This window comes from Capricornis sumatraensis, chromosome 6 (genome assembly GCF_032405125.1).
Source record: "Capricornis sumatraensis isolate serow.1 chromosome 6, serow.2, whole genome shotgun sequence".
Lineage (NCBI taxonomy): Eukaryota > Metazoa > Chordata > Mammalia > Artiodactyla > Bovidae > Capricornis > Capricornis sumatraensis.
The window spans coordinates 93667403-93680264 of record NC_091074.1 but is presented as its reverse complement, the minus strand read 5'-3'; the positions used below and the strand labels follow the sequence as shown (position 1 = coordinate 93680264).

Sequence of the window (12862 nt, the reverse complement as noted above, 5' to 3'; positions counted from 1 at the left end):
CGAGAGCCCTAGGCCAGCTCCTCTCCACACAGGAGGCTCGGTAACAGGCTTAGAGTTACAAAATGTGCATGGGCTGTGCAGGTGTGTGGAGCCACAGGGAGGTCCTCCCAGCCAGCAAGGGGCGTGTCCCTTCACTGGCAGCCCAACAAGCTGCCCATGGCCCTCACCTGGCTCTGAGATGACATCCTTGGGACCAGTGGCCCATGTACACCCAACACGGCCCAGGTCATCACCAACAGACCCCATCAGAACCCCATTTTCCTCATTTGCTGACTGCAGAGATGGGGGCTGTCCACCTACTTTCCTTTGGCAGGTAACAAGATAAGCAGTGTAGCCTCTCCAGCACCCATGGAGGGGCTGACGTGGCTGTACCAAGACTGCCAACTGTATGTATGTGCGGGCAGATGCCACAATGCCCAGCATGGCCAGGGACCCTCCGCCCCCACAGACAGCTCCTCCAACACCTGGGAAGGAACCAACAGTGAAGCTTTTAGTCACCCCAGTCCCCAAGGCTCCTAACACATGCTGAGAAGTGAGAGGAAACATTAGATATTCCCCACACTGGGTGAGACACTGCAGTCATGGGACAGTGCTGCCTGCTTATCCATTCCCACTCTGCTACCCGGGTGAAGATCCTGAGAAGGAGCAGAGATCTGTGAGCCCCTTATGTGCTAAGGGGTCTCCCAGCGCCTGAAGGATGGGCCCTGGCCAGCAGGTGGGTTACCTGGCTTCCAGCACTGGCAGCCTGCTCCGGGAGGCGGGCAACACTTGGCTGGTGGGGCTGTGGCAGCACGGGGGGTGTCGGCTGGGGAGCGGCAGCCTGCACAGTCTGCGCTGTGTGGAGGGGAGAAGGCGGGACGTCGCTGGGCACCATCTGCGGAAAGGCCGCTGGGTACACGGGCTGCGCCGGGAGTTGGGCCACAGTGGGGTGAATGGACAGGGTGGCCACACCCTGTGGGGCCACAGCCAGCAGAGGGATGGCGGTGGCAGTCGCCGCCACATTTGGCACGATGGTCCGGCATGGCACAGCCAGCGGTGCCCCAGCAGGGTGAGGCAGCTTGACTGTCTGCAGAGGCAGAGCCGGCGATGCAGGCAGGGGAGCAGCGGTGGCACTGAGCGGGAGGCTTGGCAAGATGACAGCTGGAGAGAAATACTGAGACGGGGGAGGCACGGTGGGCCCACTGGTGGCTGGCAGGTCAGCAAGGGCTGCGGGGAGGCTGTCAACTGTGGCCAGCGGAGCGATGGGGGGGACCACAGGAAGTGGAGGCATCTGAAAGAGAACAAGCTCATCAGGACTGGGCCCTGCCGGCGGCACACTGCATGGCGTGAGGGTCCACATCGCCCCACCAGGACTGGGCCCTGCCGGCGGCACACTGCACGGGGTGAGAGGGTCCACATCGCCCCACCAGGACTGGGCCCTGCCGGCGGCACACTGCACGGGGTGAGAGGGTCCACATTGCCCCACCAGGACTGGGCCCTGCCGGCGGCACACTGCACGGGGTGAGAGGGTCCACATCACCCCCAGCTTCTGCCCCCAAGAGAGTTTTCATGTAGCTGCTGTGGAAGGGAACCAAAACATAAACCCAATTTAAACAAAACCAAGTACGTACGACACTCAAACAGAAGGAAAGACAGGAGGCCTTAGAAGGATGTGGGATATAGACACAACCTTCCAGACAGCCCCCATTTAGCACCACCTCAGAGAGTCTCAGGCTAGCCCACTCTCCTTGGTTACTGCAAGGATACTAGGGGTCATAACAGTGACCATCAGATACCCAGCTTTGGCATGTTCTCATTCAGAAGTACCAGGACTGTCCGAGCTACCAGGCTGGCTCCAAATATCTGAAATTACTTTGGTTGATTCCCTCCAATCTGTGTAAATTCACAATGAGCCCAAATTCTTCAACAAGTTTTCTCAAAACAGGCAAATCTTCCAGCCTCTCCTCGCTGGCTGAATGCCCCTGCGCCATGCGGCCTGGGAGAGAGCAGCATGACGCAACAGCAAAGCTCCAGAACCTTCTGTGTCTGGTCTTCTATCCTGGAGACACCTGGTGGATTTAGCACTTGAAACATTTCAGCAGATTCTCTGACAGTCCTAAACTAAAGCCTTTCTGGTTATAGACACATGCACATCACACGACATGTACCTCTGTGCAATTATAAGACAGAAAATATGCAAATTGACCTCTGTGTATTTGAAAAGCTACTAAATGCCACGACCGCTGGGAGCAAGGTGTTGGATTAACTAGATGCTGAAAGTGACTCCAGTGTAGGAGTGATGAGGACAAGGCAGGTGACAGGCAACAGCTGACATGAAAGAACCTTCTGAGGGGTGCCTGCAAACCGTAGGAACACTCATATCCACTCTACAAAGAAGCACTTCCCGTCCTAGCCCCACCAACACGCAACAATGGGACCCATGAAATGAAAGCCGTCCTGTGGTCAAGATTCACTAGAAACATGCATGAGCACCGAAAGCATTAGCCTGAGCAAGAGCATCCAAGTATCAACCACGAGCTATCACATGATACTGGTCACATGATGCTCCCCCAAAGACAGTCCAATCTCTGCGGCTGGCAAGCTGCTCAGCTGTCTACTGGACCCCCAAGAATCCACGGTCCACACAGCCTCAGGTAGCTCCATAGAAAACAGTGACCAAAGCTTTGTGCTTACAGCTCCATCCTGGCTCTTCTGGCCTAACTCTGGACTAAACCTTTCCCAATCTTGGATGCATCTGGGGCAGAAGTCAAAGGCAGAACACACCAGCCCAGCTGTCTTGTCACCAGGGAGTGTTTCTTGAGGCACCCACGTGCCCTGAGGACAAGGACTGGCCAACCAGGCTTGGGGAGCAGGCCAGGCTGGAGAGCAGGGGACAGAGAGGTACCTGTGGGGGGATTTGAGCAAGTGGCTGCAGGGGCGCCGGAGGCATCTGGAGCGGCTTCAGCTGAGCAGGGGCCACCACCTGAGAGGTTGGAGCCAGGTACGGAGGCAGGTGGGAGGGCGCTGGCTGCAGAGGGCCCACGGGTTGTGGGGCCAGGACCTGTGGCAAGGGTACCGGCTGGGTCAGGAGAGAAGGCTAGGAAGAGAGAGGGGCTCCTCTTAGATCAATGTCCTCCTGAGATATATACTTAGACATAACACACATGCACACATACCCACAGTGACACACAGTCAAGCATCCAGCCTGGGGCCCAGGACACACAGATCTGAGAGGACCACTCTGTGCAATGGGGGCCCTTCCAAATGCTGTGTAACCCTGAGCTCCACAGACACGAGAGACCCATCCCCACTTCTGTCTATACCCCAGACCCTGGGGAACTGCAGAGAAGGAGCACAGGGGGCCTGGACCTGCCAGGAGGTTCGCAGGTCCTGGGCTCAGGCCACCCAAGATGGACAGGCAGGGCCTGGGGAGACCAAGATACCCATGGCACCCATAAGGAGGGCAGCCAGCACTCACCTGGTGGGCAGGGGCTGTGGGTTGGCCTGGGCCTGTCGGCACAGGGGCACTGGGCGGTGGTAGTACAGGGGCAAAGCTCATGGCTGGCTCTGGGAAAGGCTGCTGTGGGAGCGGAGGGCGGGCGGTGGGTGGGACAGAGCCCGCTGACAGGCCAGGCTGCAGAGAGCACACAGAGCCACGCTTAGCAGCTGCCATAAAGCCCACCACCAAGCACACACTCACCATCTTCAGGGACCCACCTCTCATTCCCTACGTCTGCCATCCTGCCAGGGACACTTTCCTAGGAACAGGATTCATCAGAAGCAAGATGTGACGGCCCCCAAACCTCCCAATCAGGGAATGTGCTAGAATTTCAATTCCACAGAGTATCATGCAACCAAGAGATTTGTGGAACCTTGGAAAATGCTTGTGATGGCATTAATTGAGAGAAAGATAAAAATGCACACATCTCTCATTTATAGAGCTGAATAAAAGGTGTACATGCAGACATATTCACAAACAGAATATGGAAACGTGAGGATAAAAACCGGGACAGAGCCTGAGAGAAGGGTGCTCTGCAGAGCTGTGAGTCTCCCATGACTCGCCATCAGGAGAGAAACGAGGCCACAGATGTGAGCCTTCAGCACCAGGCAAAGCATAGACACGGAATGGGAAAGAGTCAGAAATATGAGCACTGGATGCTTGATGCAGCTAACTTGTTCCTTTTTAGGTACAATAATGGTACTGCGTTTTGTTTGCAGAGTCTTGATCCTGCAGAGATATAGACGGAAATATCTCGGGGGCAAAATATCTTTCTGTCTAGGATTTACTTCAAAATACTGGGGGTGCGAGCAGGTGAGAGCTATGGAAAAAAACACCGAGATGACTTCTGAAGCTGAGAACACACTGACATCAGAAGCTTCTCTCACTTGAGGTTTTCTAGATGAAACAGGTGACCATCATTTCCAAAACCATTATCACTCACTTCATCTTTCACAGTAAATGCTGTATGAAAAGCAGCGTGGGGTAGGATGGAATCTCTCCTTTGCATTAACTTGAAGCCACAGGGCAGAATGAGTCACCTGCGGCACATGTTCCCAGAGCCGCAATCCCCGGCCCAGTGGGAGTCAGGCGCTCAGGCAGCCCGGAAGCCTCAGAGAAGCAGCTTGTATTCCTGACTCCACCAGCTATGCCCTTCCTTCCCTGAGTCCTAGGGGCACATTACCATGGCAACACTCCCCAGGAACCCTCGGTGCACCCTGGGGACCCCTTCTGTCCAAGGTGTTTCTGCATAAATCGGCAAGAGATGGGAGAAAGCACCCCAGACAATGTCAGGTGCTTCCTGGCCTGGCCCCCGACTTCCCTATGCTCAGGCATCCTGGCCTGTGAGCCAAACCTAGGAAATTCACAGCACTGCAGAGACCTGGGTAGAGAACACACTGTGTGACCTGCCCTAGAGGGGATGAGGGCCTGTGGACGGGTCTGGCTCAGCCCCGGCACGGGTAACCTAAAGCCAAGAACCACTGCTCTGAGCAGTGAACTCTTCTTGCTGTAAAATCATATTTTACTTAATTTTGTAAAACGAGTTAAACTGCAAAATGCAAATTGCAAATGAATCCTGGGCTCCAGTTAGCAGAGGCAAACGCTTCAGCTGTTCTTCCAAGGGGACTTTTCTGAGCCTGAGCAGACAGGAGGGAAGGGAAAAGAGACAGAGGTGGCTGGAAAGGCTGGCACCTGGCACTCAGGGGGCCCCAAAAGGCAGCCACAGTGTGAGAGCACATGATCGAAAGGACACGCGAAAGCGAGGAAGTGAGAGCACGTCTGGGCGCCGTGGTAACAGAGGACCAGGCAGGAGAGGCTCCTCGGGCAGAGGTTCCTGGGCCTGCTGCTGCTGCTGCTGCTAAGTCACTTCAGTCGTGTCCAACTCTGTGCGACCCCAGAGAAGGCAGCCCACCAGGGTCCCCCATCCCTGGGATTCTCCAGGCAAGAATACTGGAGTGGGTTGCCATTTCCTTCTCCAATGCATAAAGTGAAAAGTGAAAGTGAAGTTGCTCAGTCGTGTCCGAGGAGCATCTAAATCTCCCTGTGGACCCCTCTCCGCAGCCCAGCTCAAGGGCAACAGAATCTGGGACTGACTGACTGGGGCCTGGGAGATAAGCAATTGTTCTGCTTTCTCTGGCATTAGAAAAAATCAAAACAATAAATGAAATGTGACTCCCTCATCTAGCAATTTCCATCTCATCTAACAGCCTTAGGTTTTCCATATCTTACAAATTTTTCCACAGGCATAAGCATGAGGCCCTTTCAATCCCACTTCTGAAATATCACTAAAAACATTTCCTATGATTTGGTTGTTTGCATACCTCTAACTTTTAACGGCTGTATAATAAGCAGAGGAGAAATGCCGGGAGGTACTTAACACTTTCTCAGTGAAGCTGGAAACTAACACAAAATCAAAGATTTCAGTGCTATAAATGATGCTTTCCCATCACCTTTGCAACAGTCAGAAGTTACTTTTCAGGCCCAGCATATAGGGCAGGACCTCACCAGCTTTGTCACAGCTTTGTATGTACGGATGTCACTGGGCTCTGTTTTCAGGACTTTCTCATCAAGCAGGTCTTTGAAGGTACATCACAGGCTGCTCCAGCCTGCAGCCCTGCAGTTACCAGCAAGGATGGACCTCCTGCAGGCCCACTTTTGCATGGTTCTGAACTGACAACAGGCCAGCACAGACTGAATGAACCATCACAGACTCTAGGCCATGTGGACCGGAACACTGGCCAGAAGGGTTGGGCTGACTCACCGTGGCAGGCTGCTGGTAGGCCCCCAGGGAGGGCAGGCTATGTGGCAGGACAGGCCCATCACTCACGCTCACAGGGGGGCTGCACACACACTGGGAGGGGGGTGGCGCTCCATCTGCCAGTGACCCCAGCACAACACTCTGTTGGCTACTCTGCGAGTCTGAATACACCGTGGAGCCCTGGCCACTGTCGAACGTGCTGTCCGCTGGGGAGGGAGGAAAAAAAAGCATGGCTCAAAGCAGGCACCTCCAAACATCACCCCCACAACACGTTGCACAAGTCCCAGGGAATGCAAACGTGGGACAGCTTGTCTGTATGTTTTCTTCTGTAAAACAAGACTTGATTGCATTTCCAGATCACAAACATAATAAATGTGCATCATTTTAAACAATCACCTATACAGAGGCTATAACTGCACCACCCAGAAATGGCCCTGGGAGCCCGTACCCACCACTGCCTGACACCTGTTGGTCCTCACCATGGACTACCACGGATCCCAGGTGGGCAACTCACACCATCCTCTGTAGGCAGGACGGCCACCTCCACCAGCTTACAGATAGGGACCTCACCTGCCACTTGCCCTGGCCCTGAAAGTGGGCGCTTTCAGCTCTTCAAAGGTAGAAGATCGAATGTCCAAGTTAGGAAAAGCTGCAGTCATGTGGAGGAAATTACCAGCTGTGTTTTATAGTGGGAGTGGGCCCTGACCACCTCCATTCACCACAGCAAATAGCCTAAATTAGGAAGACTTAGGTCCAAATCTAACCTCTCAGTTCACAGGCTCAGGTCTAAAGCGGCTGGAAAACGGGGCTGACAAGGCCTCTGCCCCACAGGGAGGCCATGAGAGGAGGACCCAAAGGCTCTGCAGCCTCAAGACAGCCTCCCAAGAGGCCAGCCTCACCCAAGGTAAGCCCAGACTGGCCTGTCAAACCCAGCCTGGGTGGACGAGCTGCCTGTACAGGTGGCACAGACAGGACCGTCACGGCCCACAGGCTGGTCTCACCAAGACACACCTGGGAGGAGAGGGCACCTGTATGGGCGTGCCAGCCAAGAATGAAGAGCAGAAACCTGTGTGAAGTGGCGTTTTTGTTTTACTGCCTCCATATTCCAAAAGCTACATAAACATTAGGATTTGCCATCCATGAACACCAAGCTAATTTTACAGGACACCTTTTGGTGTGGATTTAAACTTTCAATTTTCACTTTAAATAAAGTACAAGAGAACTCTAGTTGGCTTGCAACAAAATAATTTTTCCCAAGAGCTGAGCAGAACTTATTTTGACCCAGAAGACTTATGAATGGTGAGGTTTGACTGTGAAAAACCAGTGAAACACGTGGCTCTGATTTCTGATGAGGTGGCCAGTAGTCATTGTTACTTAGAGAGAGAGAGAGAGAGACAGACAGAAACAGGCCAGGTGTGTGCACATGAGAAATGGAGAGTGTGGGTACACGAAAGAAAGATGAGACAGAGAGAGTGCACGAGAGTGAGCGAGACCAATCTCAAGCAGGGTGATTTTAACCATATACGTGACAGTTTAACCATATAAGTGAATGTGTTTATTTGTATAATAAAAATTACTTTAAAAAAATCATTTCTAAGCTATTGAAAACTTGTGTTCTCACAGTCACTGACGCTGGCTCGAGCTTGGTCTGGACTGTGGTGGGTAGCTTACAGAACGCATAGTGGGAAGTTATCTGATACTCGCTGCACCTGCTGATATATGAAAGTCTGTGTGCCCATCTTGTTACCGAAGACCAGTCCTCTAGTGATGTGTGTGCTGCTTGGTGTCCCCACTAGTTCATCTTTATGAAGCCAGCGTGGTCCAGCCAGCTACAGGCACTGCGGCCAGAGGGATGGCTGAGCACAGGCTTTCCGCTCTGACCCACAGCAAGGTTCTGCTCTGACCCACAGCAAGGTGCAGAAGAGCATGCGCAGGACGCTGGACTGTGGATTACAGGGAGACACGGGGCCTGTGTGCACGGTATGTGTCCAGATGATGTCTGGAAGGTGTAATCTCTGGAAGTGAAAGTTAAAAGACATTTAACATCAGCGACCTCCAGGGAAGAAAATTAACTGGCTTTTGCTGTATATCCTCTTGGATTTTCTAAATTGTATACAATGTGACTACATTATCTACTTTAAAGAAAATGATTAAGTTGGCCATAAACTTCGTTTGGGCTTTTCTGTACGATGTCCTGGAAAAACCCAAGCAAACCTTTAGGCCAACCCAATACAATAAACAGGTAAAAATGTTTTTGAGAACTACGGCCATGACGTGAAGCACACTCCTCATTCTTAGTCAGGAAGCGGATCCGTGTGCAGACACAACGTCCACTCTAAACACATCTGGCGATTCACGTCTATGCAGCAGGTCAAGCCTGTACCATGACATCTTACCATAGCACAGCCTATTCTAGGTCCCAGACTGTATCTCTGCAAAGTTCAACAAAAGGAGATTTCTTAATTCCTGTCCTAAAAATTGTTCAACCAAAAATTATGTTCTCAAAGTATGTAGCGGTATGCCAGGTGTGGAAAGCTTTTCCCTACAAAAAGTTTATACCTGTGAATTAATTTTTTGGTTTATCCGAAAATGTAGTAATGATGTAATGATTCTATTCTCCAAAGCAAACTTGAGCAGGTAGGAGACAAGTAAACAGTTGGCAACTTGTCTTAAAGTGATGGCCAGCTGCTGGTTTGAATTTAAACAGCCTACTTTAGAAGACCGTTTAGCTATTCCACTGATAAAGAAAGGATGTAACTATTAAATAAACAGACTATTTTGGTCTTTCCACACAAAAACACCTAAAATAGTGGCCTGGGAGGGCAGCTCAGCTCTCCACGCTTATTCACAGAACAGACAGAAAAGACTACATCCTCCATCCGTGGCTCACAGCTGAATTTTGAAGATACTGAGGGTAAAGGCAGAATTTCTACTCAGACTTAAAGAAGACACTGGATTCTCCCTTCCAGTGGTTTGAGATGAAGCCAGGTACAAAGTAATTCTCACCAATCCATCGGTGACATTCCCTGGGAAACATACTAAAGGTCACAAGTACAGTACCAGAAGGGAGGTAACCTTGGGGATGGATAATCCAAGCAGTAAAACTCACAACCAAGACCACAGCAAGACTGGAGGCTGCAGCCACTGGCAGCCTCAGAACCACAGCGTGCAGCTCAGATGCCTCCACTGGTCAGTGAATCCAGGGTGGAGGTACAGCCCTCAGGTGCCCTGTGAGGCTGGGCTGAGAGCCTCCAGAGGGGATAAGTAGCTGAACTGAGTCAGCTCCAGCTCCGCTGGCTTAGTTCTGCGTCTGCCCTGGGAAGCCAGACTTCAGGGAGCCTCTGGTCTTAGATCTCTTTGCCACATGGGGATGCCTCCCAGGAGAATCCCTCCCTGGAGAAATGCTTGCCCACACCAATCATTCATACCCACAGGTGGGTTAGAGGGAGGGGTGGTGCAGGGGGAGGGGGCGCCTGGAGAGGCCGCACTCACAGGCCAGGGAGGTGGCGCTGGCCGGCAGCGCAGGGGTGAGGAGGTGCTGGTCGGCCTCGGGCTCCTCGGACTCTGGCAGCCCAGCCTGCGAGTGGTAGGTCACCTGGACCTGCAGGGGCGTGGGTGGGCCCCTGGCCTTGTCAGGGCTGCCGAGCTCCCGCTGCTCCTGGGGCTGCAGCGCTGGCCAGATCCTCTTTCGCCGCCACTGGATCAGTGCCACACGGTCACGGATGGACTTGGCCACAATCTTCACGTCACTCTCATGGAAAAATCCTGACTCAATCTGCAAAGGAAATCGCCATATCATTACCAGGACCAGCTCCAGCTGCACACCCCACTTCCAGGGGACCCTGCCATCTGCACTGCTACCTCCTGCCTGGGGAGTCTCTGCCCTAAGTCCCCTCCTAGGGTCCCTCACCCTCATAACCAAGTTTACCAAGCTCATCCCTGTCACGGACACTCTCATCATCCCGGAAGTAAACATCCTCCCACCACCAACTGTAGATCCACGGGGAGACTGACCATCTAAACCTACAAGAATCCAGCTCCTGGGTCTGTGGCAACACAGCCGATGCTCGTAACCATGGGCCAGGTGTGTGAGGGGAAGAGAGATCCCAATCTGCCTCTGAAGGGCCAGAACACAGGGCAGACTCCCACTGGCTGGGCCCCAGGGCTTTCCCGGAGCCCCTCCCCCAGGCTGGCCAAGGGCAGGAAGGAGGTCCTGGCTGCATCTGTGTGCTCAGGGACAGGTACAAGGAGCCTCAGCCAACACTGTCCTCAGTGTCGTCCTGGGCACTCTCTGAGAAATCACAGAGGCTGGAGAAAAGAGGTACATTTAGTAACAAGAGACCAAGAAGGTATGTACCCATGCCTAGCCAAACTCTGAACCCAATTCACCCAACAGAGCATTTGAGAGCATCTGTAAAGGAGTCAACAGTCTCTAGGAAACATCACGGTGCCCTCTGAGAATACCTATGGCAAAACCACGAAACAGCAGAAGCCAGGCTCCTCACCATCACTGTGGGATTCCCCACGTGAAAAGAGAGAAAACAATAGAACAGGCCTTATGGGGCTGGATGGGGATTGGTGCGAACTCACAGTTTTCAAAGCACAAGACACAAATACGCCAGATGTAGATGTGAGCACATATAATACACGGCGTAGTGCGTGCTTCTGAACCACCCACTGAGTGGGCCTGGGGCAATGACAGCCAACAAGTGGAGCCTGGCTGCCGTGACGTGCAGGACTCCCCACGAGACGGCAGGTTCAGGCTTGTGGGGAAAGGGCGGGGGAGTTGGACATCTCACTGTGCCTGAGATCGAGGACACGCTGGGAAGATGACAGACAGCAGGACAACACGGAAGCCAGCATCCAAGGCCTCCTACTGGCTGAATCCGGGGCACTCTGAGCACTAAAATAAAGTGATACCACAACGGTTTGAAGGACATGTCCACAAACGCACACAGGAGAAACGGAACTGATCTGCGGTGGCAGAAGTCCTTGGTTTGCTGCCAATATGAGGCTACACAGAGGACTGCCACATACATGCAGCTTGTCTCTCTGCCTCTCAGCCCCCTCGGCCTCTCTCTGTGCCTCTCTGTCTCCGTCCTTCCCTTTCTCCATCTGTCTCTCTGCCTCTGCCTCTCTCTCTCTCAGTCTGACTCTCTGTTTCTCCCTTTATTTCCTTCCCTCCTGTGGATCACTTTCTCCCATGAAGCCACTCTTGCCATGAAGGCATCACTGGAAGGCTCCAGACCCTTGGTGGGGCAGGGCTGCTCTCAGGATTCTGATAGCTGAGGCAGCTGTAAGCGAAGTCCCCATCTGTGGGAAACAGACACGGATATATTCAGGGTGCTCAGTCGGTAAAGAATCTGCCTGCAGTGCAGGAGACCTGGGTTCGATCCCTGGATTGGGAAGATCCCCTGGAGAAGGAAATGGCAACCCACTCCAGTATCTCACGGACAGAGGGGTCTGATGGGCTGCAGTCCATGGGGTCACAAAAGGTCGGCACAACTGAGTGACGAACACTAACTAAAGTCATCTTGAACGGACCTGTCCCGCATTTGCAACTTCCCTCTAAGTTTGTGATTACTTCAAAAGACTCCTGTCAGAAGACAACTCCACTGGACAGAATGAACTGTGCAGACGTCCACCCTGAGGCTCCCACCAGGCTCAGCCCAGGACGGCAGAGGTGCAAGCTGCGCTGTGCCCACGGCTAGGACTCGCTGAAGAGGCCAAGCAGGTTCCGCGCCCACTCTCAGTGCTACCCACGTGGCCGACCTGACCAGAGGCCGCTGAAAAGAAGGCATCCCACAGACGCACCTGCCTGCCATTTCTATTTTCTGCCCATGACCCATTTTTCCTTACGTCTCCATTTTCACAGTCACCACCCAGTGATCCTCTCCAAAGTGTTCCTTCTATTTTTTCCCAATCAGGAGAGAATGTGGCCACACCGGGACATCCTGTTATCTGGAAGCTGTGAAGGTGGAAGGGCTGGTACCACTGATCACAAGAACCCTGGGCTAGGCTCCAAGCCCCCTCCCTTCCCACCCTTGGGGGGTCTACACAAGGGGTCATTTCCAGATCAAAGCCAGCCCAGGTCCCTAAAGAACTCACCCTTCTCTCGGCCATGGGGCCATCTTTGTTCTGATCCACATCCACGTGGGTCACCTCACTGCATCCTCTACCCACCCCCAGTGGCCCCCGCCTCCCCTGCTCCCCACAGGACCTGCTGCAAGTTGACGGTAGAGGGAGAAGAGAAAGCTATCCCATCGGCCTCCTCCCACCCCCAGCAGCCTCAGGAAAGCAGCCTCATCATCTTCAAAACTTAACGCTCGCTAATCTTAGGCGTTAACAACAGGGCAGCCCAGAACGGGGACCAGGTCCTAAAACTGTGTTGGGTTAAAGCTATCAGCAAGTGACCACCCAGAAGAGCTGCCAGGAGGCTGTGAGCTCTGGAAGTCTCCCCAGCTCAGGCTGTCTCCAGGGACAGCCCATGAAAGGCTCAGGTACCTATCATCAGGACCCCAGGGAGAAGAGCCTCAGACCCCAGTTTTGGGTCTGGTGTTTACAGATGTGTGGGGAGGGGAGGGGAGGGAAAGGGAAAGAAGGGGAGTTAGACCGTCACCACGGGC

General features: G+C 53.3%; 1 protein-coding gene across 1 annotated transcript in view; it reads right to left on the bottom strand.

Moving 5' to 3' along the window:
* WNK2 (WNK lysine deficient protein kinase 2) overlaps positions 1 to 12862 on the bottom strand; it is a 146848-nt gene that overhangs the window by 76371 nt on the left and 57615 nt on the right. The window contains exons 7-11 of the mRNA XM_068974352.1: positions 9729 to 10011; positions 6240 to 6442; positions 3458 to 3613; positions 2885 to 3076; positions 725 to 1270 (exon numbers count right to left, since the gene is read on the bottom strand). Coding sequence (XP_068830453.1) covers positions 725 to 1270; positions 2885 to 3076; positions 3458 to 3613; positions 6240 to 6442; positions 9729 to 10011 — 1380 coding nt within the window. The remainder of the gene's footprint in view (positions 1 to 724; positions 1271 to 2884; positions 3077 to 3457; positions 3614 to 6239; positions 6443 to 9728; positions 10012 to 12862) is intronic.